Source organism: Papio anubis, chromosome 6, assembly GCF_008728515.1.
Source record: "Papio anubis isolate 15944 chromosome 6, Panubis1.0, whole genome shotgun sequence".
Classification (NCBI taxonomy): Eukaryota; Metazoa; Chordata; class Mammalia; order Primates; family Cercopithecidae; genus Papio; species Papio anubis.
In genome coordinates this window covers 35,062,593-35,088,744 of record NC_044981.1, presented here as the reverse complement: position 1 = coordinate 35,088,744, position 26,152 = coordinate 35,062,593, and the positions used below count along the sequence as shown (strand labels likewise).

Sequence of the window (26,152 nt, the reverse complement as noted above, 5' to 3'; positions counted from 1 at the left end):
CATGGTCATCAGTCAGGGTTGAAGCCACTGCCATGGTCCACTCCTAGTGAGTCTGAGCTACCACACTTGGAAGGAGGCCTGCGGTTCATCCAGGTGCCTAACACCTTAACCGCAGTAGGTGGGGGTCTTACTGCCAAGTAAGGGTGGTGCTCTCACCTGGCCCTCCCAGTGAGCCTGTAAAAACGGCTGAATCTTCATGAATAGGGGGCTCTCAAACTACCAGATAGGAGTTCGTTCTCTTACATAGGTGAAACATCCTCTGCCCTAATCTTGCCTCATTTAATTGGGCTAGGATGCCAGGCTTTCATTTGTCTCCTTGATTCTAAATTGTTATGACACTGAGCTCCCAGGTAGCTGCCTGTCTTGGCAAAGCCAAAGCTAACTTTGCCAGGGCATAGGTTAAAAGGCCTCTGCTTGGGGGAGGGGGCCTGGGGTGGTCAGTTACCTCTGGGGAAAGGATGGGCTGCTTATGAGGGAGGGTCTTGGGTCTCAGAGGGATGAGATGGGACCAGTAAGATTTAAGATAAGCACAATCCAAAGAGGCACATTTCAGGACTAATAGCTCTAGGCACATGGAAGCCTGAAGCTGGTCAGCACTGGCAGTTTGTTAGGCCTATGTCAGGAGGGCCCCCTTGTCCTCCACACCCCACCCCAGGCCCCTGGGGCTGGAGAGCCAGTGCCCACTTAGAGGAAACTAACGCCCTTGGCTTGGACTCCAGCTCCACTGACACAGATGGGACCCTTCTGTCCAGGTCAAGAGTGCAGGCTCTGAAGTCAGACACACCCTGGTTTCAGATCTCCTTTCTGCCCTGGCAGTGTCCTTGGGCACATTGCGTCACCTCTTTGAGTTTCAGTTTCCTTGGCTATAAAGTGGGGATAATAATAGTACTTCATGGGGTGGTGTGGGCAGTGCATGCAATCATGCATGCAAAACTGGCACATGCCGAGTGTTTTGTCAATGTCAGCTCTCGAATCGTAACCCATCTCCCCTGACCCCAGGCTCCCTACTGACTAAGCTCCCTTTTGTTTTCAAGGTCACCCTGCTTTCTTTTGCTGTGGAGTCAGAGTGCACCTTCCTTGACTACATCAAAGGAGGGTGAGAAGAGATACAGCCAATTTCATGGGCCTTGGGGAGAGGGAAAGGGCCCCACACACCGACAGGACCAGCTCTGGCCCCACCCTGGCCTCTTCAAAGCCCTGGTTGAAGGCTGCAGTGCTGGGCTCTGAGCAAACCCTGGTGTCTGGGCTGAGACAACTCACCCAGAGCCCTGCACATGCCCAGATCCCGAGCAGCTTGGAGGGAACTCCTGAGCCAAGGAGGCTGGCCTGGGTCATGTCAAGTCTCCATGCAGAGACCGGACCTGGAGCTGGTAGGGACTCTGTGACAGAGAGCCAAGGACTTGGGGAGGTAGAAAGAACCCTGCAATAGGAGTCAGGAGGCCCAGGCTCTAGAACCCTCTTTGTCATTAATTTGCGGGGTTCCTTTGGGCGAGTCATTTTTCCTCTCTGGGTATCAGTTTCCTCCTCTGTACACAAAGAGAACGGAGTAGGTAAGTGTTAAGGTTCCTTCCAGCTCTGAGCTTCTGACACCTCTGATCTGTCTGGTTGGGGAAGGGACCATGATTGACCTGCTCACTGTTATCAGGGCCCTGTAAGGGCAGTAGGATTGGGGATAAGCCAGGGTTGGTCCTGGGGACAGCGGGTGGTCAAACACGAGTTTAAGGAGCAGAAAGAACCACCAGGGACAGTGTCTAGGCCCAGACAGATGGGGGAGCCAGGAGGCTCCAGCCAGCAGCTCATGGAAAGAGCCTGGCTCTAAGGATAGAGCCTACCCAGCGTGCTCCCTGCCAGGACAGGTGCCAGGTCAGGGCGTGGGCAGCCAAGAGCCCACAGGTGAGTGACTGCACCTGTCTGGAAAGGAGACAGGCAGAAGCAGCTGCCAAAGGCTCATCCCAGCCAAGCGGGCCCTTGGCTGCCTGGTTCTCCAGGGCAGAGAAGTCAGGTCCTGGGAAGCCACACTCACTTTCCCATGACACCACTCCCTGCTGCCTTGAGCTTGTAGTCTCTGCAAGCTCTCCTCCTACCCACTGAGCACACACCCTGCCTCCAGTCACTCAGGGGCTCCTCTGCTCTTACCTGCCCCTCCTCTGGGCTGACTCCAGACCCTGCCTTTGTACTCTTCCCCCATCAAAATTGCTTCCCTCTCAATCCCATAAGCAGCCACCCCTTACAGTCCATAGCACCTGGCAAGTCTCAAACACCCCTCATCCTGTTTATTTTTATTTATGTTTATTTTATTTTATTTTATTTTGAGACAGAGTCTTGCTCTGTCACCCAGACTGGAGTGCAGTGGCACAATCTCGGCTCACTGCAACCTCTGCCTTCCGGGTTCAAGAGATTCTCCTGCCTCAGCCTCCCAAGTAGAGTAACTGGGGCTGCTATAGGCATGCACCACCACCCCCGGCTAATTTTTGTATTTTTAGTAGAGATGGGCTTTCACCATGTTGGTCAGGCTGGTCTCGAACTCCTGACCTCAGGTGATCCACCTGGCTTGGCCTCCCAAAGTGCTGGGAGTACAGGCGTGAGCCCATCCTGTTTATTTTTCTCATTTGCATAGTACCCCCAACTTACAGAACACAGTGGGCAGGATCAGGACAGTTATCCCCATTTTACAGAGCTTGCCTGAAGCCACACGCCTAGATGGTGGCAGGGTTCCTTCTCTCATAACATGCTGCCTTTCATTCTATAGTAATGACTCAGTCTTGGCTGCCTGACTCGCAGTTAGCAGGTGGGGTGGGATGAAGATGGAGGCTGATGAGTTAAAGGGCTGGATGCTGTGAGGTTTCATGGAAAAGGAGCCCTCAGAGGCTGAGCTAAGCTGGTGCCACCCATACTGGGCAGATTGTAGCCCCAGAGCCAGCCCTCTCTTTAAACTCTCTGGAAAACCTGAGTGAGGGAGCTGGCTGCAGGGACTGAGAGCCTGGCATGCATGCCTGGGCAGGAAGCTGATGTCTAGGGATCCTCTCCTCCCTGGCCTCCCTCACCTGCCACCTGGACCCAGGAGGAAGGGTATGGGTACCCTGGCCTCACCGTCAGAGGAGGAGCTGGTTGCTCAGCAGCCTGTGTTCTACTCTTAGGCAGGAGAGACTAGGCTGCTGCGAGTAATTTTCCCACAAGAGTATCTGCTTTCCAATTGCTTCCTTTCCCGAGGCTTTTCAGAACCCAGAGCAGGGGAGGACTAGTTAGAGTAAGGCCTGCCTTTCCCCTCACCCTGTATTTGGAAGAGCCAGTCCAACAGTGTCCTTCCAGTATAGTCCCACAGCCCAGAATCATCCTCCCAAGAGTGGCCCTGGGAGCAGGACTTTGACCCTCCAAATGTCTCCCTACCTCTAACAAAGGCATGTGTTCTATATTCCACACTGAAAGGTGACAACGAACAGCAGATGAGTATGGTAGGTCAACTGCTGTAACACATAATTCCCTAATCTTAAGCCTTCATACAAATAAAGGTCTGTTTTTCATCTGTGGGATGGCAGGGTTGGGTGGGGAGATGATCCACGCAGTCATTCAGGAACCCAGGTTCTTGCTAGCTTGTGGCTCCTTCTCTCCTACTGCCTGGAATCCTCTGGATGCTCTGCCCTCAGCCAGCAGAAGAGGGTAAAGAGGGTGGAGATGACTGTCTGTGGCCAGCAGACCCTGGCTTGGGTCTCCTGCTAACCATGTCCTTGACATTTCCCTGGGGGTAAGGGTTCCATGAGCAGCAGCTCAGCTGTGATCAGGTGGTTTCTGATAGGGACCTTCTGCTGACAGAGCTGTGGTTTCTGATAGGCACCTTCTGCTAAATGCAAGTGAGGTGAGGCCTACCTGATCTTACATCATCCATGGTCTCAACAGAATTACTAGAACGGAGTTTCCCCCAATGTGATCCCAGCCTCTTGTCCTCGTAATCCCTGGATGAAGGCAGTGGACGTTTGTTCAAGAGGCAGATTCTGGGCGCCACTCCAGACCAACTCAGTTGGCATTTCTGGGGTGGAGCCCTGGAATCTTCTTAAGCAAGCATCCCTGGTGATTCTATGCTCACTGCCATGTGAGAACCATAAGACTAGACTTTATCAGGGACTTGTGTTTGTCAGCTTTGTTCTGTTTGGACCCGGCACAGAACCTGGAATGGCCAAGCCCTCAGAAAGTCTCAACCCTGAATCTGAATCCTCAAAACCTAACTTTTTATTATAGAAAATGTCAAACACATGCAAATGTGGAGAAAAGGTATAATCAACCCCAAGTAACCTTCACCCAGTTTCAGCCATTACCACATCATAGCCAGTCTTGTTTTGTGCACTCTCCCCTTCATTCAGTTATTTATTATTCTTTTTTATTGTAGTGGGGTTTTTTTTTTTTTTTTTTTTTTTTTTTGAGGTCTCACTATGTTGCTCAGGCTGGCCTTGAACTCCTAGTCTCAATTGATCCTCCCATCTCAGCCTCCTAATATACAATTTGAAGGTAAATCCCAGCCATCATATTTTATCCCCAAATGCTTTAGGATGTCTCTCTAAAACATAAGGACTCTCTCTTTATAAAACATAACCACACCTAAAAAATTGACAATTCCTTAATACTAAATATCTAGTGAGTGTTTATATTTCCCCAATTATCTTATAGTTTTAAAATTGGCTTGTTTGAGTCAGAAATCCAGGCAAGAGCCATAGGCTGTGATTGGTAGGTTGATCTCTTAATTGTCTTTTCATCTATTAATTCCCCCCAAGCACCTGAATGGCTTGCTAACACAGATTCCTGTACCCCACCAAGGGAATCTAATATTCAGCCAGATGTGGTGGCTCACATCTGTAATCCCAGCACTTTGGGAGGCTGAGGCAGGAGGATTGCTTTTGCCCAGGAGTTCAAGACCAGGCTGGCCAATATAATGAGACCCATGTCTACAAAAAGAAAAAAAAAAGTTAGCCAGGTGTGGCGGTGTGTGCCTGTGGTCCCAGCTACTCAGGAGGCCGAGGTGGGAAAACTGCTTGAGTCCAGGAGGTTGAGGCTGAAGTGAGCTGTGATCACGCCACTGCGTTTCAGCCTGGGTGACAGAGCAAGACCTCTTTTCAAAAAAAAAGATTCAGGAGAGCTACATGGAGTCTGAGAGGCCCAGCATATTCCCAGGAGATGGTGCTGCTGCTGACTCTGGTAGTGCTTCTACAGAGTTTCCCAAAGACTGGATTTTGCTGGCTGCATCTTCTGTGGTGTCATTTAATGTGTTCCTCTGTCCCCTGTATTTCCTGTAACTGACTAGACAGCTCTGGAGCCTCAATCAGAATCAGGTTCAATTTTTTGGTAAGACAACTTCATGGGTGGTATTCTATACTTTCTCTAGGAGATGCATAATGTCTATTTGAATCTCTTTTTTGTCAAATGAGTTTTTGTCCCAAATCTCACTCCAAATTTGAGCCAGCAATCCAATGAGACTCAACCTCACCCAGCCTGCTCAGGTGGGCCCAGGGGGCAGGGTTTGTGGAGGAAGTAAGTGATCATAGCCACATGCCCACACAGAACACAATCATCTTCAAAGAGCTTTCCTGCTGCCTAACTCTTCTGATGCTCATTAACCCTTTTAGGGGAGCATAGCTGGCATTACTATCTCAGCACTCCAGAACTAGAAAGAGATGAGTGACTTCACCAAGGCCACATACCTGGCAAGCAGCAGAGCCAGGGTGGTAGCCAGTGTCTAGCACTGTCCCCTCTCCTACAGCCCTGCCTCCCTCCAGGTGACTCCCCTGCTGTTCTCCCTCTTCTAGGACCCAGATCAACTTCACTGTGGCCATTGATTTCACTGCCTCCAATGGTGAGTTGGGGGATGGGCAGAAGAGCAGGGTGGGAGGAGAGAACTTTTAAGGGCTGTGGTGTCTGGCCCTGGATGGGACCATGATCCTCATACTCTCTGGCCTCTTCCTCACCAAAGAGGAGGTACCTAGGTCTGGAGGACCAAAGATACAACCAAGATGGCAGAGGTATCCCCAGGTTGGACCACTGACATAAATCTGGGCTCTGAACCACAGCCTTGTCCTTGAGGAACACCCAGTCTCCCTGGAGGAATGGGGTTGTGTGTACTCTGGGCCTATGGAGAGCCCTGGAGATGTTTTACCCCGGGATCAAATCTCAGCTCCTCTGTGCAGTCCAACCCACAGGCTGGAGTGGAGAACCACAGCCAAGACTGAGCTCTGTGATGTTCAGGGAGGCAGGATCCAGCCCAGGGACCCCGGTCTTTACCTGGCTGGGGCTGCCCTGGCTTCTTTCCCTCCTCCCAATTTCTCCAGTGTCAGCCTGTGGCTGGGTCACTAGGAGCAATCACAGTGCCAAACTTCACATGATTAGAAACATCACAACCTTCCTTGGGCTCTAGACTCTATTAGGGGTGCTCAGTGCTCATTTTTGCGCCAATCAAAAATGCCCAGGTCCTGCCCTTAACAGGTGTCAGGAGCCCCTCTTATAGCTGTAGGTCCTAGCATCATAGAGCACTGGGCAATCAGAGCCGGGAGGGGCCTTAGTAATAATAACACTGAGGATCATTATCATAATATTGATAGCACCTGTTTAATACTCACATCAATCCTATGAAGTAGGAACTATTATTGCTGTGATTTTACAGGTGAAGAGACTAAGGCTAAGGTTAAGGAACTTACCCAGGATCACATAGCTAGTAGGAGGTAGATAGGATTGGTATCTTGGCAATCTGTGCTGTACTCCCTCTCATCAATGAACAAATAAGTTAAATATAGACTATATTAGTAGTGAAGAGGGCTCTGGGGGGGGGGAAATCAAGCCAGGAAGAAGGATAGGAAGGATTGGGGGAGGCTGTAATTTTTAATAGGCTGCTTGGAAAAGATCACACTGAGGAGGTGACACTTGAGCAGAGACCTGAAGAGGCCAAGGAGCAGGCCATGTGGACATCTGGGGAAAAGTGTCCCAGGTAGAGGGAACAGCCATTGCCAAGGTCCTGAGGTGGGAATGGCGAGGGGCTGGTGAGGCTGGGACTGGTGAGTGACAGGGAGGAGGGTAGGAGATGACCTGGAGGCCAACTCATGTGTGCCTTGCGGGTTCTCGTGAGGACTTTGGGTTTCATTTTGCGGGAGGTGGAAGCGTTGAGCGTTTTGGGCAGAGGAGAGGCATGATCTCTCTGAGGCGGATAGGCTCAGTCACTGCCGTGCTGGGTATGGGCTGGAGGCACAAGGGCAGAAGGAAGCGGGGAGATCAGTTAGGAAACTGCTGCATCCTATAAGCAAGAGGATGGTGGTATGGGGAGGAGGAGAGAATGAGGAGGGATTCCGGATCTGTTTTGCTGAAGGATTTAATATAGGATATGAGAGAAAGAGAGGAGTCAAGGATTAATAAAAGTTAGGGGTGCCCTTGGACACCCCCTTCTTCATTCTGAACCCAGGGTGACTTGGTGGGTCCAGATGGTCAAAGATTCCCATGTCCTGTATTGCAGGGAACCCCTCACAGTCCACATCCCTGCACTACATGAGTCCCTACCAGCTGAACGCCTACGCGCTGGCCCTGACCGCCGTCGGAGAGATCATCCAGCACTACGACAGCGACAAGATGTTCCCTGCCCTGGGCTTCGGGGCCAAGCTGCCCCCCGATGGCAGGGTGTCCCATGAGTTCCCGCTGGTAGGAGGTCCCGCTGGTGGGAGAGAGGACTGACCAGGCTGGGGGTGTGGTGACAAGCTGGGGGTGGGGGGACATTTCCCTTCCTCTGAGCCCAGGGACTTAAGGCTTAGCCTCAGTGGGGGTAGACTGCCTGCTGTGTGTAGGGGGCTCCAGAAACCCACCCCCTTCCCTGATCACAGATGCTGCCCCTCCACATCTGAAGTGCCTGCCCACAGCTGGCTCTGGCCTCCTTGTTCCTGACGAGACGCAGGTGGAGGTGGAGGCAAGCTGTGGCTGACCCATCCCTCAGGGCCCCAGCAAAGCGGACAAGGTGGTGTGGGTTGGGTATCCCTGAGTCAGTGCTGAGATGGGATGAGGTGGATCCCTGGGGTGATGTGGAGCGTGGCATCATCTGGGCGGCCTGGGCCCTGTGGAGATGACTGCACAGGCCACCCCTTTCCCTGGCTCCCATGAGCTGGGGACACTCAGGCACAGCAGACGTCCCTCCCATGCCTGAGGGTGCAGGGTGCTGTGCTGGGCCCAGTATGCATGTGGACAGATCAGCCACAGCTCCTTCCTGAGTTGCTCAGACCCACTTGGGCAGAGTGGGTTTACCCAAGGTTCCCTGAGGGAGGCAGCCAGGGATCTTGGGGCGTCTCTGAACAGGTACAGGGAGCTGGGTAAGGAGCAGGTTTGGACCCAGCTCACCTGAAGCACGTGCTGCTTCAAGATGGGCCCTGGTAGCTCCCTCCCCTGCCCCGCCACCCCACACCAGAGAAGAGCTGGGGGATCCCAGGCCTGCTGACCTCCCCACCTGGCTCTGTTCCCACACATTGCGCACTCCCGTCCGTCCTTCCTGGGCTCAGCCTCCCCGCCTTCTGTCCCCTAGAATGGCAACCAGGAGAATCCCTCGTGCTGCGGCATCGACGGCATCCTGGAGGCCTACCACCGCAGCCTGCGCACGGTGCAGCTGTACGGCCCCACCAACTTCGCCCCCGTGGTCACCCATGTGGCCAGGTGAGTGCCACTGCCACCGCCTCCAGGCACTCACAAGGCCTCCGTTTCCATACTGGCTGCCTCTGGGTGGTGGGAGGGGGTGTCTCTTCCCACACACTTGCCTTTCAGGGAGCCCTGACCCTGAAGAGATTCCCCCAAGAGCTGTCACCCTCCAAAGTGTTCAGGGTCCTTGTTTAGCGGGGAACATGCCCAGAGGCCCGGCAGACAGACCTTAGTCCCTGCCTGCCGCACCCAGGAATGCAGCGGCTGTGCAGGACGGCTCCCAGTACTCGGTGCTGCTCATCATCACAGACGGGGTCATCTCGGACATGGCGCAGACCAAGGAGGCCATTGTCAATGTAAGCAAGGAGTGTGCAGTGGGGAGGCGGTTTGAGGGGTGTCTTCCTCCCCCTTAGGGGAACCCTGGGAGTATGCCTACCTCCTTGACTTTAGGGAAATGTTTGGAGGTGACTTGGGCGGGGCTTCTCCTTTCCCTCCCTCACTGGGCCCCACTGCCCTTGTCCGCCTCCTGGCCTCTGGCTGCAGAGTCCGGTGCTGGATAGTGGATTCTGGGGAGTGGAAGGGGTGCCCAGATCATGAGAGATCTGGCTGCTGAGCACTGTTCCCACCTCTTAATCACAGTGGGTTGTCTACTCCCTCCAGACCCCGATGGCTCCCTCATTAACCCATCTCTAGGACTGCTTCCCCCTTCCCCAGGCCGACCTGGCCAGGTCAAGGGAGTGGGAGGGGAGGCTCAGAGTTGGGGAAGCCCAGGAACATGGCTCTCTGAGCCGTGGTCTCCCTGTAAGAAGGGATAGGGGTGACTCACCAAAGCAGACCTATGATCCATTCCCCCCACCACCCTCCCTCTCTCCTCCGGGCCACAGCCTGGTTTCCCTTGCTTTTTATCTGAGTGCCCTCCCTCTCCGTACCCCCATCCCCCCTTTTCTGTGTTCCTCTGTCTCTACATGTTCACTCTCCCTTTTCTTTTCTGCCCACCCTTTCCTGTCCCTGCCCCTGATTTCTCCTTCCTTTTAACGGGGTCCCAAATGGGTCCAACCTTCCCCTGCCCCCCATGCTGTCTCCCAGGCTGCCAAGCTCCCCATGTCCATCATTATCGTCGGCGTGGGCCAGGCAGAGTTCGACGGTGAGTCCAGCTGCTGCCCTCCCCTCCTTTCCTTCCCTAGCCACGTACCCCTGCCCCCACCCCAGTTGTTTCCCCAGAGGCTGCGGGCCCTTGGGAATGATCCCTCCTGAAAGAGTAAGAGCTCCCGCCTGGGCGTGTGTGTCTGGGTGAGTGTGCAGGGTGTGGGGTGCGTTTGTTTGCGCAGGGAGGGGTGTGTCAGATCTGGGTGCGCACCCACACCCACATCCCAAGGCTGTGGGGAGGAGGCCCCAAGTCACTTCTTTCTCCCCCAGCCCTGGGAGTCTGGGGAGTGTGGGGAGCCAAAGCACTGGGCTCAAAGTCAGAGGCTCACCTGATCGGTGAAACTGGCCCCGGCCTCAGTTTCCTCGTCTCTAACATGGGGCATGGGCCAATGGTCTCAGCCCCAGATTGGCCCGGGATGGAAGGACAAGTCCACTCTCCTGCCAGGCCCAGGGGTCCACCATTAATCTCACCCCCCCATGACACTGCTCCCCTCACAGCCATGGTGGAGCTGGATGGTGACGACGTGCGGATCTCCTCCCGGGGGAAGCTGGCTGAACGCGACATTGTCCAGGTGAAGCCCAGACTTTGCCTGCCCCACGGGAAATTCAAGAGTCCCTCTAGCCAGGCTGAGCTCACAGCCCCTTTGGGGGCTTCCCTGGGGAAGGGCCTGGGAGGGAGGCACCGAGAGCCCTAAAGTGCCCCAGTCGTCATGGAAGGGAGTAGGAGTCACTCCTCAGCCATGCTGTGCTCTGGGCTGGGCCCCTCTCTGTCACGCCTGGGACACACTCCTAACATTGTGGGTGCCCAGCCAGAGGCCAGAACCCTCTGCCAGCCCTTCCTCAGCCCCCAGGCCTCTGTGGTCAGCCTCGTTCTGTTTTTTTCTGCCCCTTGAAGGCCGAGGCAGTGTCTTTAGCGTTGCTACAGCCTTCTCCAAGAATGGGCATTGCTTGGTTAACTGAATCAATGTAAGCATCTCCATGAAGGATGCAAATATAATGAGCAGAAAGATCTTTGTCCTCAGGGAATTTCCGCGCAGTCACGCGGAAGAATGCACCCTCCGCAAGCACTTCCCCCACTCATCCCCTGCAGAGGAGGCCCTAGTGCTCAGGAGATGCAGAAGACAAAACTGACATCCTCCATAACCCCTTGTCTTAAAAATTGAGGCCCAGTATCCCAGGGGTGGAGACCAAACACAGGGGGCTAGAAACCAGAGCAAGGACAACCTGGGAGGCGGGACCAGCCCATGCCAAGGCCTGGAGGCAGGAGTGAACCGAGGAGGCGCTCAGGATGGAGGGCACCCTCTGGGAAGAAGCCTGGCATTAGGCATTGGCCAGGTTAGCCCCAGAGAGAAAAGGAATGAAGAGAGGCCAGAGAGAGAGAGGGCTCTGCTGGACAGGTCGGGGGAGACCCAGGAGGGCACATGCCCCAGAAGTCAGGGATTCAGTTGGTATTTTGGAAGCACCTACTGAGTGCTGTGCTTAGTGCTGAGGTGGAGAATCTTGTTCCATGGTGTGTCCTGGTGTGGACTAGGGCTCAGTATTTGTCAAGTGAATGAAAGAATAGTGACTATGACTGTAGTTACTTACTGCCCAAACCCAGGGAGTTGGGGGATACAGTCCCTCAGGTCATTCACAAAGATGGGGGGATTGAGTCAAGTGAGCAGAGGCTGGGATTGGGGTGGGGATACAACCCCAGGCCTGGAGATTTTGGGGACCAGGGTCCCACAGGAGGCACTGCCTGACCCTGCCCTCCCATTTGCCAGTTTGTACCCTTCCGGGACTACGTGGACCGCACAGGCAACCACGTGCTGAGCATGGCCCGCCTGGCCCGAGACGTGCTGGCAGAGATCCCTGACCAACTGGTGTCCTACATGAAGGCACAGGGCATTCGCCCACGTCCCCCACCCGCAGCACCAACCCACTCGCCCTCGCAGTCCCCAGCCCGCACGCCCCCTGCGTCCCCCTTGCACACACACATCTGAACCTGGTCTCAGCAGGCAGGTGGCTGGGGCCTGGGAGAGGCCAGGTGAACAGGAGGCCGGGGCCCCAGACTCCCCGAAGTTGGCCTGCCCGGCCTTTGGGACATCTGTGTGCCTGGGAGGCTGCCAAGGGGTGGGACTTCTGAAGACCCCCTCCTCAATTTCTTGGCCTCACTTATTGCCCAGACCCAGGGAGTTAGGGGCGCACAGGTGACAGCGGGGTACACAGGGACCTAGCCCTTCTCTTCTTCACCAGTACCTGGCTCTAGCCCAGTCAGGAAGGTGTAAACAATAGGGGTGATTGGGGGTCCCTGTCGCCCACCCCCGGCAATCCTATTTGCTTCCCTGTCACCCTGAAGCCTGGGGTTGGCCTCTTCCAGACCCCCATCTCCGTCCCATCCACCCATGGTGTCTACTATCACTGACCCCCGCCCTGTGGTCTATCCTGTGCCCAATTTCCAGTGAACCCCATGAAGCTGATGGGTTTGCAGGAAGGCCTGAACATGTGCCCCCTCCCAGGGACACTGGATGCATTGGGAGCCCCGGGGACCCACGGGGTGCTGTAATCATGGACCGTCAGCCATGTGATGGGCCTGAAGTGGAGGCTGCTCAGCACAGAGCCCTTTCTGGTGCCTCTTGAGCTCAGTACGATGCAAGTTCTAGACACACAGCCTGTGGAGGCCTCTCCCTGGTGTGGGCCCACAGGCACTTCCACGGTTGACTCCTGGCTTCAGGAATCCCCTCCTCCCTCCAGAGGCTTCCCAGGGCCCTCGGTGCCCATGCCTCTGCCCACCTGGAGGCCTGAGTAAGGAGTGGCTCAGCCCCATGCTCCCACACTGCCCCTGCTCTTTGCTCTGTATCCCATGAGGCTAGGAGACAGGAGCCCTGGGTTTGAGCCCTGCCTCCCCCAACTGCCTAATGTGGGAACCCAAGCAAGAACCTTCTACCTTTTGGGCCTCAATTTCCATGTCTGTATGACAAGAGGGTTGACCAGATGGCCCCAGGTTTTCCTTTAGATCTGACATCCTGAGGGTCATTCATCCCATGCCCAGCTCCCCCACATCCTACTCCTAACTGATGTGACCCTACCCGAGGTCGCCTTGGCTTTTGTGTCACCCTGTTCCATCCCATCACCCCAAATACACCCTAGTCCTTCAGCCTTGGGCTCTGGCATCTGAGCCTGAGCGCTGCCCCTGCTGTGGGAAAGGTAGGGAAGAAGGGGATCTCCCTCCTGGGCCCACCCAGCCGCCTTTGCCCACTCGGGGAGCAGGTCATGCATGCCAGTCCCTGTTGCCGCATGGAGCTCCTCAGCCCACTGACCTCTCCATGCCTGGTGCGGGCCAGGCCCCCGTCTTCTGCCTGCCTCTGCTTCCCTGTCATGCATGGTGGTGGTGTTTCTACGGTGTCTGGTTCTGTGCCCGTCTCTGAGACAGTCTCTGTGTGGAATTTGCCTTAAACTGAAGTAAATTTGGTTCTTTTAGTAAAGCATGATGTTTTTCTTTCTTCTCTGAAAAATAGCACTGACGTTGCTGTTTGACAGGGTCCACGTTCTCCTCTGTGGCTTCCTTCAATTGTTTGGTTCAGTAGGATTTACAAGCAAAGGCCACGTGCCACGCTCTGTGCTAGGCATGGAGGATGCAGCCATGAACAAAGCACAGGCCCTGTCCCCGCACAGAGCTTACAACACACACACAGATAGTATGGGAGAGACACAGCAAACACATCAATAAATAGGCTAGTAACATCATTTCAGGTGGTGGCAAGAGTTCTAAAGACACATGAGGGAGGAGGGTGATGTGTTCCATGAGGTGGTTGGAGAGGGCCTCTCAGAGGAGGTCATGGTTGAGGTGAACCCCCAGGAAGTGAGACAGGGAGTCACGCTGATATCTGGGGGAAAGGGGCTCTAAGTAGAGGGACCAGCAGGTACAAAGGCCCTGTGGTAGGAGCATCCTTGGTGCGTTTACAGGAGAGCGGGGCAGGTGTGGCTGGAGCTGAGTGCAGGAAGGGAAAGTGCTAGAGATGGGGTTGCAGAGGTGAAGAAGCCAGAATGCGTGGGCCGTGTAGGCCATGATGAGGCCTTTGGCATTTACTGAGTGAAACGGGAAGCCATTGAGGAGGTGAGAGAAGTGAGTAACATCATCAGAATTTCCTCTAAAATAAATGGATTGCTTTATTGCATTTGATCACTCATTCACTCATCTCTCAACAAGTATTTACCAAACATGAGTGCCAGGCCTCACTCAGGCATTGGAGACCATGCTGGAGATGCACACACAGAATTGCACCCTCAAGGGTGGCCCTGCTCTCGGGCAGTGAGAGAGGAAATCCTACAACCATGGTGTACTGACACCAAGCCATCAGGGGCTGGGTAATCTGTGGGCACCAGAGTCACTGTGCCATGAGGAGTCTGGCGTCCCCTGTGCAGTGGGGTCGTCACCCCCACCCCCACCCTTGCAGGGTCATCGCGTGGCCAGAGTGACGAGTACATAAGGTTGCACATGACGTACGTGACATGCACCCAGGACCGACTGCATTTTAGGTGCCCAAGAAACACTGTTTTCCTCTTGTTCCTCTTCACATGTAAATCCCTGTGGCCATGAGGGACCAGGGATCATAGCAAAAGGGGATTTCTCCCTTCTCTGGGCAAGTCTGTTCCCAGATTAGCCCTCCAGGCAGCCATTCCCACCCTGAACATCACAAGAAATTTGGAACTAATTGTACCAAAGTTTGGGACTTGTTTACTTCTTATGATTTTATAGTAAATGGGTGCTGATTCACGGTTGTCCCTATAATTAACATGCCCCTGTGACTTACATTCTGATACGCTTTGAGTGGGAACAGGGTGGGGTCACAGCTTGGAAGGAGGGAAGTTCCCATAACCAGCAGCTCATGTCACCTCACCACAGGGGCCATGGGAAAGTGTCAGGAGAGGGTGCTTGCCTGGCAGAGGGACTGAGGCGCAGAGCCACTGCTGGGGGCGGGACGGGACGCCAAGAGCATCTTTGCTGTGCCCGACACCGTAGCATCTGGTGGATTCTTTCCCAAGGTGTGGTCCACAGAACACTGGCTCCCTGGTGTGGAGCTTGGGAACCTGCCTGCTGTGCTTCCCTCTCAAGAGTTTCAGTGGCCTTTTGGGTATTCAAGGCTCTGTTAAGTCCTACAGCAAAGGGACCAGTTTGCTCTGGTTCAACCCAACGTTTCTCAAGCTTTGTATCACAGAGTCTGTGTGTGTGTGTGTGTGTGTGTGTGTGTTTCGCTGGTAACACCGTCACTAAGCAGAACATGCTGTCTTGGGAATTTCAGTAGAGACAATCTCCCGGGTTTCCAGGCCAACACAGAAGACTGAGGCCTGCCCTGAGCAGCCCAGAGGGAGGGCACCGAGGGTGGGAAAGATGGGGACCTCAAATTGGGCTCTGGAGAGAAGAAAAGGGCCCTGAAAGGGATCCCTGTCCCAGGTGCTTCAGGAAGAGAAGCCACAGGGAAGAAAGGAGGGCTTCAGACATTCACAGTCCCAGACTCATGGCTGCATGGTTGACTGGATTTTTGTCCCGCTATTGGACTGAGGGGTGTGTGGAACAGAGCTGGAGGGGTGGGCAGAGAGAGGAAAGGCTGTCCCGCCTCTGAGCTCACCGCCCAGGCTGTGGCTGGTCCTCTGCTCCCCCTACTTAATCTCCTGGCCTTCAGGATTAAGGACCGTAGGCTATTACCCCCCAGATCATTCTCCACCCACTTCTCTGCCTTTGGAAGCCCCTCTGCCTTCCTCTTGTCCACTCACCTCAAATGCCCCTGAATTAATACAAATAAAATAGTAATAGTAGCAATGACCAGCACACATATGCACTTACTAAGCATCTTTCTAAGCACTTTACATGTGTTTAAATTCATCTTCATAACAACCCTGTGAAGAAGGTATGTACTATCGTCATCCCATTTTCCAGATGAGAACACTGAGACACAGAGGCTCAGGATCACACAAGTAGAGAGCAGTGGAGCCTACAGGTATCTGAGCCTGAAGGTGGAGTGGGAGGATCCACCTGGTTACCTAGAGATGTGAGCTCTCACTGAGCCATTTAGTTGCCTTGTGACCTTGGTTGGGCCCTCTGCCCGCTGGGTCTCAGTCTCTCCACTGGTAAAATAGAGGGGGTGGGCTGTCAGGTCCCTAAGGGTCTTCCCATCTCCCTTGAGTCTCAGACCATCCATCAGCCTATACTCTTAGACCCCTGCCAGGCCCCACAGGCCTCCTGGGGCCCTGTCATGGCCAGGCTGGACAGTCACCATCACTGTGGCTGCCACTCCCACATCTCTGGGATGCCTGGCCATCATCGGCCTGCAGAAGAGGTCCCTGAGTCCTGCCCGGAAGGGGCGGGAGAGGTAGAAGCAGAAGATAGGGCTGCAGCACACTTGGAGTAGGCCAGGAAGGTGCAGAGGCTGGAGGCCACAAAAGCAGCCGGTGTGGCAGGCAGGTGGCCCATAGCTGTGTTCTCTTGATGCTCCTGGATGCTCTCTCCCATGGGACCTCGGGGCTGTGTCCGTAGGAGCCAGCCCACGTGGCTGAAAGAGCAGCCCAGCCCCAGCATGCATGGCAGGAAGGCCAGGGCTCCCAGCAGGCTGAAGTAGTAGCAGGAGGTCCCAGCAGGGTTCAGGAGCAAGAGGCAGGCCTGGGTCTCGGGAGCCCCCACTGTCTCCTCCTCCACTGCCACCCTCTGGAACAGCCAGTCGGGCAGGGATGCAGTAAGGCCCAGGGCCCACATGGCCCCACACAGCAGCAAGCAGCTGCCCCAGCCAGCTGGGAAGTCCAGGTCAGGCAGGGCCACAGCCACGTGGTGCAGGAGAGCCGTGGCCACCACGCTATAGAAGGTGCAGAACATGGTGGCTAATGGTGCAGATGGCAAGGCCCAGCCACCAGTCGTGCTGCAGGAAGCTCAGCAGCAGCACAGGCACCACGCAGGCCACGAAGAGCAGGTGAGATAGCGTGATGTTCATCATGAGGTTTCGGGTCAGGGCGTGGAGCGGGTGGGGGGCGCCCGGGTCCCGGCCCACCACCAGCAGCATGAGCCCATTAGCCTACAGCCCCACCAGCAGGACAAGGCCACAGACCCCGGCAAAGATGAGTCGGAGCAGTCACTCAGGTGTGGCCGTGAGCTGCGTGTCGAACGTGGCATTGGGCTCCATTCTCCTGTTTCAGACACACAAGGACAAAGTAGAAACCAGTCAGCCCCAGAGGCCGCCTTCCCCGTTCCTGCTGAGCCTCCTTTTCTCACAGACCCCTACATGTAGTGGGCCCAGATACATGCCTGTCCTTGGCACACATTGGCCCCTGCAGACCTCATGACAACCCCATGGGATGGACTCCATCAGTGCCCTGGATTCAAATCCTGCCTCTGCTACTTGCTAGCTCCAGTACCCTGGGAGTTATTTATTTATTTATTTAGAAACAGAGTCTCACTCTATCACCCAGGCTGGAGCGAGATCTTGACTCACTGCAAACTCCACCTTCTGGGTTCCAGTGATTCTCATGCCTCAGCCTCCTAAAGTGCTGGGATTACAGGCCTAAGCCTCTCCCCCTGGCCCCTGGGAGAGTTACTTAATGTTTATCTACCTCAGTTTCCTCAGCTGTAAGAAAGCAAGGAAATAAAAGAAATAAAACAGATGTCGATAGTAACTGTCATAAGTGATAAAACTAGGATAATTTTCATTTTCTTCTTTAAAATTTACTTCTAAAATTTCTGCAAGGAGTACACATTGCTTTCATAATCTGATAAATACATATGTGCATACATACATACACACACGTACCTATTTTTTGACAAAACTCTGCCCTGTGAAACAAGCAGGTTTAATCTGAGGTTCAAATGGGAAAGTGGGTCTGAAAGGGCTTTGAGAAGGTGTGAAGCCCCTCCCAGTGGTTCCCAAGCATCTCTGCACATTGGGACCACCTGGGGAATTTCACAAATACAGAAACCTGGGTCCCACCCCCAGAGACATGACATAGTTGGTCTGGGCTTTGGCATTTTTGAAAGACCCCAAATAATTCGAAGGGCAGACCAGCTTGGGAATCACTGCCCTCTAGGTTATGCTGTGCAGGCCCCTCGCAGGATGGGGGAGTCTGCGCCCAGCGGTCAGACCTTTCTCCTCACCCACACTGTGTCCCACATGTCAAGGGCAGGGGGAGCCCCCGACTGGGAGGACTCTGGCTAGAAGATGGAGTGTAGACATACTAGAGTCAGCCCAGTGGCTGACGTCACCACTGGCCGCCCTGCAGGCCAGGGCCCAGGAGCTTTAGCTGGAGAGAGGCTTGCCTGCTAACTCAGTACATATTTCCTGAGCATTTGCTCTGGACCAGGTTCCGGGAATCCAGCAGCAAACAAGACACAGCAGAGGAGTCCTCATTGGAGTTGCCCTCCCCTTTTCTCCCACACTGGGGTGGGGACTGGAGATACCCTTCTCCTGCAGGCTCAAAGCCAGGTTTGAAGGAGTCTCTGAGTCCCTCCTGCAGAGCCCTAGCCTGGGGCACTTAGCTTGGTCTCTGGGGCCCCAGGGCAGCAATGTGCCTGAGGGCAGCTGAGGAGAGACTGGAGAGGGGGCCTCTGTGAATTCTGATGTCGACCACCCTCCCAGGTCCCACCGGCTCCCGGGACTGCAGGAGGAGGGGAAATGAAGGACCTGTCCTGGATGAAGGCTGTCCTCCAGCCACTTTCCTGGCATTTGTCACTGCCTTTTTGTCACTTTTTCCTGGTCCACACCCACCAATGACACGGACTATTACTGGAGAGGAATTGGCAGGGAGCAATACGAGGCTTCAGGACCTGGCCCCTGCTTCCCGGAAGGCTCCGCATTTTCCTGTAAGCAGTTGCATAACTTCAGGGCTAAGTCTGTGGGTACCGGCGTTTGGGTTTAACACCGTTTCCAGCACTTACTTGCTACGTGACTATGGAGAAGTTACTCAGCCTCCCTATGCAGTACTCTCCTCTTCTGTAAGATTGGGGAACACGCCTGATGGTATGAGGGCTAAATGAAGTAACAAGAGCTAAGTGCTCAGAACAGTGCCTGGCATGTGGTAGGCACTGGGTAAAGGAGGGGTGTCATTCTGCCCCTGCTCCCCCTCAGTTCCAAAAAGCCCTCTTCTCTTAGAGCTCCTGCCCAGCCTTCCTTCTCTCCCCCTGCCCTCCCTTCTCACTCAGCAGCCTGAGTCCCATCAGCCCAGTCCCACCCTCCTTTTCTTAATCAGACTCTGGCTAAGCCTAAGCCAGAGCCCCCTTGGCTGACATGCCCCAAGAGCTCACCACTTGCCTGGAAGTTCACTCTGAAGTCTACCTCAAGTTTCTCCTGCTGCTGTCGTTGCCTGCTGTATGCTACTCTGAGGTTTCTGGGTCCTGTTCTCTGGCTTGTGAGCCCTTTGACAGTAGGAAAGGCTGGCGGTCCTTGCACAGTTGTGCCCTGCCCAGCAGGTGGATCCAGCCCAAGAAAGCCAAAACAGGGTTCTGGGCAGTGTGGAGTTTCTCCCAGAACTCCACCTCCTGGGAATCTGAGTTGCTTGAGGCCAGAGCAGAGCTGAGATGAAACGGGGAGGCCTGGGGGCCACTCCTGTACCAGGCCCCCAAACGACAGGAGCTATGTCTGCTCTACTGCCTCTCCCAGGAATCACACCCTGCCTATCTGCCTCATTAACTCCCTGGCCCACAGGACAGAGATGTTGGTGCCTGCCAGGTCCCTGGGCCCCAGAGAAAGAGCCATTAGCAACTACAGGACCTGTCTCCCGTCCTCACCCAGGGCCAGCATCACTCACTCCAGCCCACACCCCTCTCTCTCTCTCTGAGCACACCACAGTCTAGAAACTGTTCAGTTCAGGGGCAGGCTTGTGGGCTGTGGGAGGGGACCTGAGATGGGAGAAGACATTGGGGTAAAAAAGGATCAGTGAAGCGCCCAGTAAAAGAATCAGCTAGAGGGCCGGGCGCGGTGGCTCACGCCTGTAATCCCAGCACTTTGGGAGGCTGAGGTGTGCAGATCATGAGGTCAGGAGATCGAGACCATCCTGGCCAACATGGTGAAACCCTGTCTCTACTAAAAACACAAAAAATAAAAAAAAAAAAAACACAAAAAATTAGCCGGGCGTGGTGGCGGGCGCCTGTAGTCCCAGCTACTCGGGAGGCTGAGGCAGGAGAAGGGCGTGAACCCAGGAGGCAGAGGTTGCAGTGAGCCAAGATTGCACCACTGCACTCCAGCCTGGCGACAGTGTGAGACTCCATCTCAAAAACAAAAAAAAAAAAAAGAAAAAAAGAATCAGCTGGACCATGGGAATCGTCCACATGGAGTCTGGAGGTTGAATGGGGTCCGTTAAGGGAATCTAATCCAACTTTGGTGGATTCAGATGCTGGGATCTTCTCTACCTCACCTTTTGCCAAGTATTACCTGGCTTCTGCTTGTGTGCCTCTAGTGATGGAAGGCTCACTGCTGCTGAGACGTTCCTTTCAGAACTGAGAAGAGGGGTTGGGGCCAGGGTCTAAGACTGTGTGATTCAACAGGCCTCTGTTGCTCCCTCTTTCTCCTTCATTCTCTCTCTAACTCTGTTCCTTGAACTGTCTTTGCTTGTCCCTCTATGGGGTTTCCATTGATTCAGCCAGGAAATTCCCCAGTACCTGAAGGATTACAAAATACCAAACTCAGGCTGGGGGCGGTGGCTCACGCCTGTCATCCCAGCACATTGGGAGGATCACTTGAGCCCAGGAGTTTGAGACCAGCCTAAGCAACATAGCAAGACCTTGTCTTTGCAAATAACTAAAAAATTAGCAAGGTGTGGTGGCACGTGCCTGTGGTCCCAGCTACTTGGGAGGCTGAGGTAGGGGAATCGCTTGAGCCCAGACAGTTGAGGCTGCAGAGGGTGGCGATCATGCCAATGCACTCCAGCCTGGGGAACAGAGAGAGACCCTGTCTCAAAAAACAATCAAACAAACTCAGTGCCTGGCACATGTTGTCTATTCAATTTGTGATGATGGTAAGATGTGACAGACACACAAACACAGACCATGGCAGTCTCTCTAAGACTCTAAAGCAAGCTCTCCGAGGGCACCAGAAACCCCAGCCCTGGCCGATAAGGTGCAGCCGCCATTCAGGAGGTGAATTTTATGGAATTCCGGAAACTTCTGCAAAAGCTCCAAAGAAGAGTGTGTGAATGATTCTGAGTCTAGGCTCCCCAGCTGTCTGGACCCCCAGCCACACCCTAGCTGCCCTTCAAATACATCCAGAGACTGACAACTCAGGCCGAAGCCCTGTGCTTGGGGACACCGTGGCACTGGAGCAGGGGATGGGACCCTCGAATGTGACCCCTGTGAGGTGTGTTTCGTATCATGCGGAAAGGGAGTGAGGTCGGGGCTCTGCAAGACAGGAGGGCATCAGGGCGTATCAGAGGCCTTCGGATCATCACTCTTCCCAGGAACCGAAGAAAGCCCATGCTTGCAAATAGAAATAGCGAGGGAGACCAGGCCAACAGCGCCCTGCCAGGCAGAGCACAGAGGGACCGCTCTAACACTGAGCGGTGATTACGAGGTTACACCAATTAGGAGCCAGCAGCACCCAAGGGAGCTCCTTGGAAAGTTTCTCTCCTCCTCATCTCTTTTTTTCTGATTATGTAATGAATATCGTTATTGTTGAAAATCTGAAAATACAAATATGTGTAAAATCGAAAGTAACACCCCCCCACACACACATTCTCGCTATAATTTTATCACCCACAGATGTGTGGCCAATATTTTGGTGTATTTTCCTTAAGTTGTTTTTCCAGACTTTTTCTTTCTTTGGAGAGTTTTGCCATACTCCTGCCCCCCAAGTCTTGTTCACTCAACAAAGCCCTCCTTTGGAGTTTGAAAGGCAGAGGTGATGCAGCCCTGCTTTGGGATCCGAGTCCCTGATTTGAGAAGGGTTTTCCTGAACCTCCAAGCTGGTCCTCTGTTTCGTTGCTGTCCAGGAACGAAGAACAGGAGCTGAGGGACAGGAAACCATGCGGGTGTCCATCCTACCCGGGACAGGACAAGTGGTCAGGAGCAACAACCGAATTTCTTGGGCTGCTTCTTGGGGGTCACCTCCACCAGCGAGCCCTTCAGGCCTTCTTCTTGCATCCTGAGTGACCTATGTGACAATGCTGAGCATCAGTCCTCTCTCTCACCTCCTAGGGGAAGCATGGATGGGCCCATGGGTGCAGCTGGGGGCTGGGAGGCTGCACCCGCAACCCCCACACCAGCTCTGCCTCTGCCCTGCATTCCACATGAGACCAGAAGAATTGAGCCCCTGAGACTTTGACCTTCTCTTTCTGGCCTACTATGTGCCAGGCACTGTGCAGGACTCTGACTACGACAGAGAAACCACTATTCCCTCCCTTGAGTAGTGAGAGAGACAGACAGGAAAAGGGGTGACTGCAGCCCAGGAATGATGGGGAGGCACACAGGGACTTCACACCAGGTCCTGGAGGGATCTGGGGAGGAAGGAGATAGTGACTGAACTGAAAACTGAGCCATGGACAAGGTTTGCCAGCAGAAAGGATGGGGGAGGTGCATCCCAGGCAGAGGGCTATGGCTCAGTGCCAAGAGAGAGCTTGGTAGCTGGGGAAGCAAAAGAAGTCCCTCCCTTTCTTCATGATGTATTTACTGCGTGCCAGACGGTGCCCATCTGATCTAGCTCCCCTCATCTCTCACTCATTGTATTCGTTTTTGGAGCACCTGGGTCCCAGGCATGGGGAGAGGGACTGAACAGAACAGACATGGCCCTGCCTTCCTGGACAACAAGAAAACAGATAAATGCATATACCATTAATATGTGTCGTGTCAAGAAGGGCCATGAAGGACACAAACAGGGGCTGGGATCCAAAACAGTGGTGAGAGGTGGGTGATCAGGGAGGGAGTCTCTGAGTGGCTGGAACTTAGTGAGTGTGTGTGTGTGAGTGTGAGTGTATGTGTGAGAGAATGTGAGTCTGTGGGGGTGTGAGTGAATGTGTGTGTGTGTGTGCAGGGGTACGGGAGATGGCACTGGAGATGCTGCAGGCCATTGCAAAGCATTTGAATTTTATTTTAAATCCATGGAAGCTACTAGAAGTTTGGGAGCAGAAGAAAGACACTCCTTTTCTCAGCCCTCTTTGCAAGTGAAAAAACTGAGGCTCGGAGAGCCTAAGTGCCGGTGGGGAGTGATTCAGCGAAAGGGAATGGCAGAGCTGGAGTCAGGAGACTCAGTGCAGGGCTCTCTCTCCCCCGCTCAGACTGGTGAGCCAAGGTCTTTAACTAGGTGCTTCTCTGACCCATTTCCTCAGAATGGGCCTTTCAGTCCCACCTGGGAGTCAAGAGTGGGGCTGGAGCTGTCCCAGAGGATTCGGTGGGGCGGTGGGGGGTGGGGGTGGGGTGGGGCGGGGTTGGGGTGGGGTGGGGTGGGTGGGGCGGGGGGGGTGGGCAGCACTACCTGGGCCAGGTTTACCACAGGCTCCAGGCCAGACTCCAAGGCGGCACTGCACTCCCCAAAAGAGACCCCCAGTTCCTGCAGGCTAGACAGGGAGGGGCATGTGTGCCTTGGGAGAGACAACTGCAAGGCCAGGCTGTACCCCACCGCTAAAGTCCTGGCCATCAGAGTCCCAAGGCATCTCTAAGCCGACCTCAGTGGCGAGCAAGACAGCCCCGTCTCGGCGTGGGCCACCATCCCTGGCTGAAGCCCTTTGCCCACTGTCCCTTCACCCCGGCTGGCCAAGGTGTCAAAGAATGCACTGAAACGACACTTCACAGCTTTCGGAGTAGCGTGGGAAGCCTGCATCCCAACTTGGAGAAAGGTCTCTGGAGACATTTTATAAATGTTAGGTTTTTTTTTTTTTGAGACAGAGTCTCGCTCAGTCGCCTAGGCTGGAGTGCAGTGGCGCGATCTCGGCTCACTGCAAGCTCCGCCTCCCAAGTAGCTGGGACTCCGCTTCAAGCCATTCTCTTGCCTCAGCCTCCCAAGTAGCTGGGACTACAGGCGCCTGCTGCCACGCCCGGCTAAGTTTTTGTATTTTTTTGTTTTTAGTAGAGACGGGGTTTCACCGTGTTAGCCAGGATGGTCTCGATCTCCTGACCTCGTGATCCACCCGCCTCAGCCTCCCAAAGTGCTGGGATTACAGGCATGAGCCACCACGCCCGGCCAGTTATGTTTTTTAATTTCAAAAATATTTCATTGGGAGAATATTGGAAGATACAGTATAAGGAAGTACACGCTCAATATCTAAACCACTGCTGTTAGCGTTTGGGAAGATATTGCCATTCTGTTTTATATAACCCTTTTATGGGGCGGGGGCTAAATGTCCTGTACAGTTAGGTTAAACCAGATGAAATTGCTATTTTTGGCATGCCCCAGTCAAATATCAGCAATTTCATATGTTTCAACCTAACCTATATCTAGATTTGTAGCTGCTTATATGATTTTCTATTATATTGTAAACATTTCCCCCACACCCTTAAATATTTTTCCAAGACGGGATTCTTAATGGCAAATACCTCTCGTATGAACATCCACAATTTAACCACCAATTGCTGCCAAATGTTTGTTCTTATAAATAATATTTGAAAGCCCTCATATAAACATGTGCGATTGTACGTTATACATGGGTATCCATTAGGTGTTCCTTTAGGGATTATTACTTCCGAGTCTTCCCTTAGGATAAATTGCTAGAGGATAAATTACTATGTCAAAGGGTTGAGTTACTACTTTTAAGAAAAAGGCCGAGCACAGTGGCTCACGCCTGTAATCCCAGCACTTTGGGAGGCTGAGGCAGGCAGATCACCTGAGGTCAGGAGTTCCAGATCAGCCTGGCCAACATGGCGAAACCCCGTCTCTACTAAATATACAAAAATTAGCTGGGTCTGGGGGCGCGCGTCTGTAGTCCCAGCTACTAAGGAGGCTGAGGTGGGAGAATCGCTTGAACCCTGCAGTCGGAAGTTGCAGTGAGCCGAGATCATGCCACTGCACTCCAACCTGGGCGACAGAGCAAGATTCCAGCTCAAAAAAAAAAAAAAAAAGAAAAAAGAAAGAAAAAGAAAAAGAAAAAACTTCCTTTCAGGCAGGAGCCACAATGATGACCTCATGACTTATGGGAAGTGGGAAGAGAAACAGGAAGAAAATGCGGTGTGAAAACGCCAAGAGGGGTTGCGTGAGAGGTGGGGCGAGGAGTGATTTTCCCCTCTATTTTTATTCTCTCCAGATTTTCTGGAATGTGGTTAAATGCTATTCATGAATAAATAGTATTCACTGTCTGGCAGTGGAGCTTTTGATGTAATCATCCCAAGGGAGAATTTGAGTCTTAAAATAGGAGAACTTAGAAGGCAGCACGTTAATTAGAGACCAGAGATAAAATTAAAATTTGATTGGGAATTTTAAGCAAAGCTTTTAAAACCTTTTTACTCTGAAGCTATTTCTTATGTAGGTGGGGACATGGTGTGGGAATGTGCTAATTCAACAATGAGGTTCAGTATCACCCTCGCCACTCTAGCCTCGGGTTTGGGCTTAAAACGCATCTCCAGAGGCCGGGGCTGTGTGGGAGGCAGAGGCGGCCAGGCTGTTCGCTCTGAGCAGGGCTTTGGTTGGGGCAGGGGCAGGAATGGGCCATGGGTTCTTCTCGGCTGCCCAGGTCAAGTGACGCCTATCCACTACCCGCCAGGGAGGCATCTGCCCGGTCCACACACAGAGACGGGCTGATGCCCAAGTGCTTACCCGGGCCAGTTGCTGTCCAGCTTCTGTGGACACTTGCCGTTCTTCCTCACAGTCCATCTTGTTTCCCAGGAGAAGGATGACCACCCCATCCGACCCTGCGTCCTGCACACAGAACATGTTCTCTCAGCCACAACCACTGTGTGCCAGGCCCCTGGCACATTTGCCCTCCTAGAAGCTGAAGTGTGTCCCCCATGTTCCCACTCTCAGGCCACATCCACTCCATATCCTTCTCACCTGGACCCTTTCCCCCATCCTTCCTTTCTGCTGATAAACATCTCACCTATTTTCCAAGGCCAACCTTAAGAACACCTCCCCCAGGAAGCCTTCCTGGATTGTTCCTGCCCATGCCCTCTCTTCCTGCCTGTGTTGAACAGTCCAGCACTTGATTATACATTTTCCCAATTGTTTCATGAATAATAATAATACTAGTTTCTGATTAATGAGTGATTGTTATACACCAGGTGCTATGCTGAAATCAATTATATCAGTTAATCCTCACAGCTCCCCTATGAAAGAAGTCAGGAAATTGAAGTTCAGAGAGCTCAATTCACTTGTCCAAAGTCACAGAGTTGGGGTGGGTGGGATTCAAATCTAGGTCCTGTCAGACCCCAGCGCTCAGCTCCCCTCTTCACACATTACCTTATCCTGCTTCTTTTGCTAAACTAGAAACTTCC

General features: G+C 53.6%; 2 protein-coding genes and 1 pseudogene across 8 annotated transcripts in view; 1 reads left to right on the top strand and 2 right to left on the bottom strand.

The window, feature by feature from the left end:
• The window catches only part of CPNE5 (copine 5), a 95,236-nt gene extending 81,983 nt beyond the window's left edge, over nt 1–13,253 (top strand). For all 6 annotated transcript variants that reach the window (XM_003897525.4, XM_009205028.4, XM_009205029.4 and 3 more), the window contains 8 exons: nt 1,035–1,096; nt 5,793–5,839; nt 7,484–7,665; nt 8,534–8,661; nt 8,897–8,999; nt 9,730–9,787; nt 10,288–10,361; nt 11,553–13,253. In XM_003897525.4, coding sequence (XP_003897574.1) covers nt 1,035–1,096; nt 5,793–5,839; nt 7,484–7,665; nt 8,534–8,661; nt 8,897–8,999; nt 9,730–9,787; nt 10,288–10,361; nt 11,553–11,771 — 873 coding nt within the window. In that variant the 3' untranslated portion in view covers nt 11,772–13,253. The remainder of the gene's footprint in view (nt 1–1,034; nt 1,097–5,792; nt 5,840–7,483; nt 7,666–8,533; nt 8,662–8,896; nt 9,000–9,729; nt 9,788–10,287; nt 10,362–11,552) is intronic.
• A 2,369-nt stretch (nt 13,254–15,622) lies between these two features.
• Nucleotides 15,623–19,772, bottom strand: LOC110743065 (annotated as a pseudogene).
• A 903-nt stretch (nt 19,773–20,675) lies between these two features.
• The window catches only part of RAB44 (RAB44, member RAS oncogene family), a 35,749-nt gene continuing 30,272 nt past the window's right edge, over nt 20,676–26,152 (bottom strand). The window contains exons 12-14 of one of the 2 annotated variants that reach the window (XM_031667671.1): nt 25,479–25,580; nt 23,211–23,282; nt 20,676–21,892 (exon numbers count right to left, since the gene is read on the bottom strand). In XM_031667671.1, coding sequence (XP_031523531.1) covers nt 21,800–21,892; nt 23,211–23,282; nt 25,479–25,580 — 267 coding nt within the window. In that variant the 3' untranslated portion in view covers nt 20,676–21,799. Of the gene's footprint in view, nt 21,893–23,210; nt 23,283–25,478; nt 25,581–26,152 lie in introns of those variants that run through there. The other variant, XM_031667672.1, reaches the window with a different exon arrangement.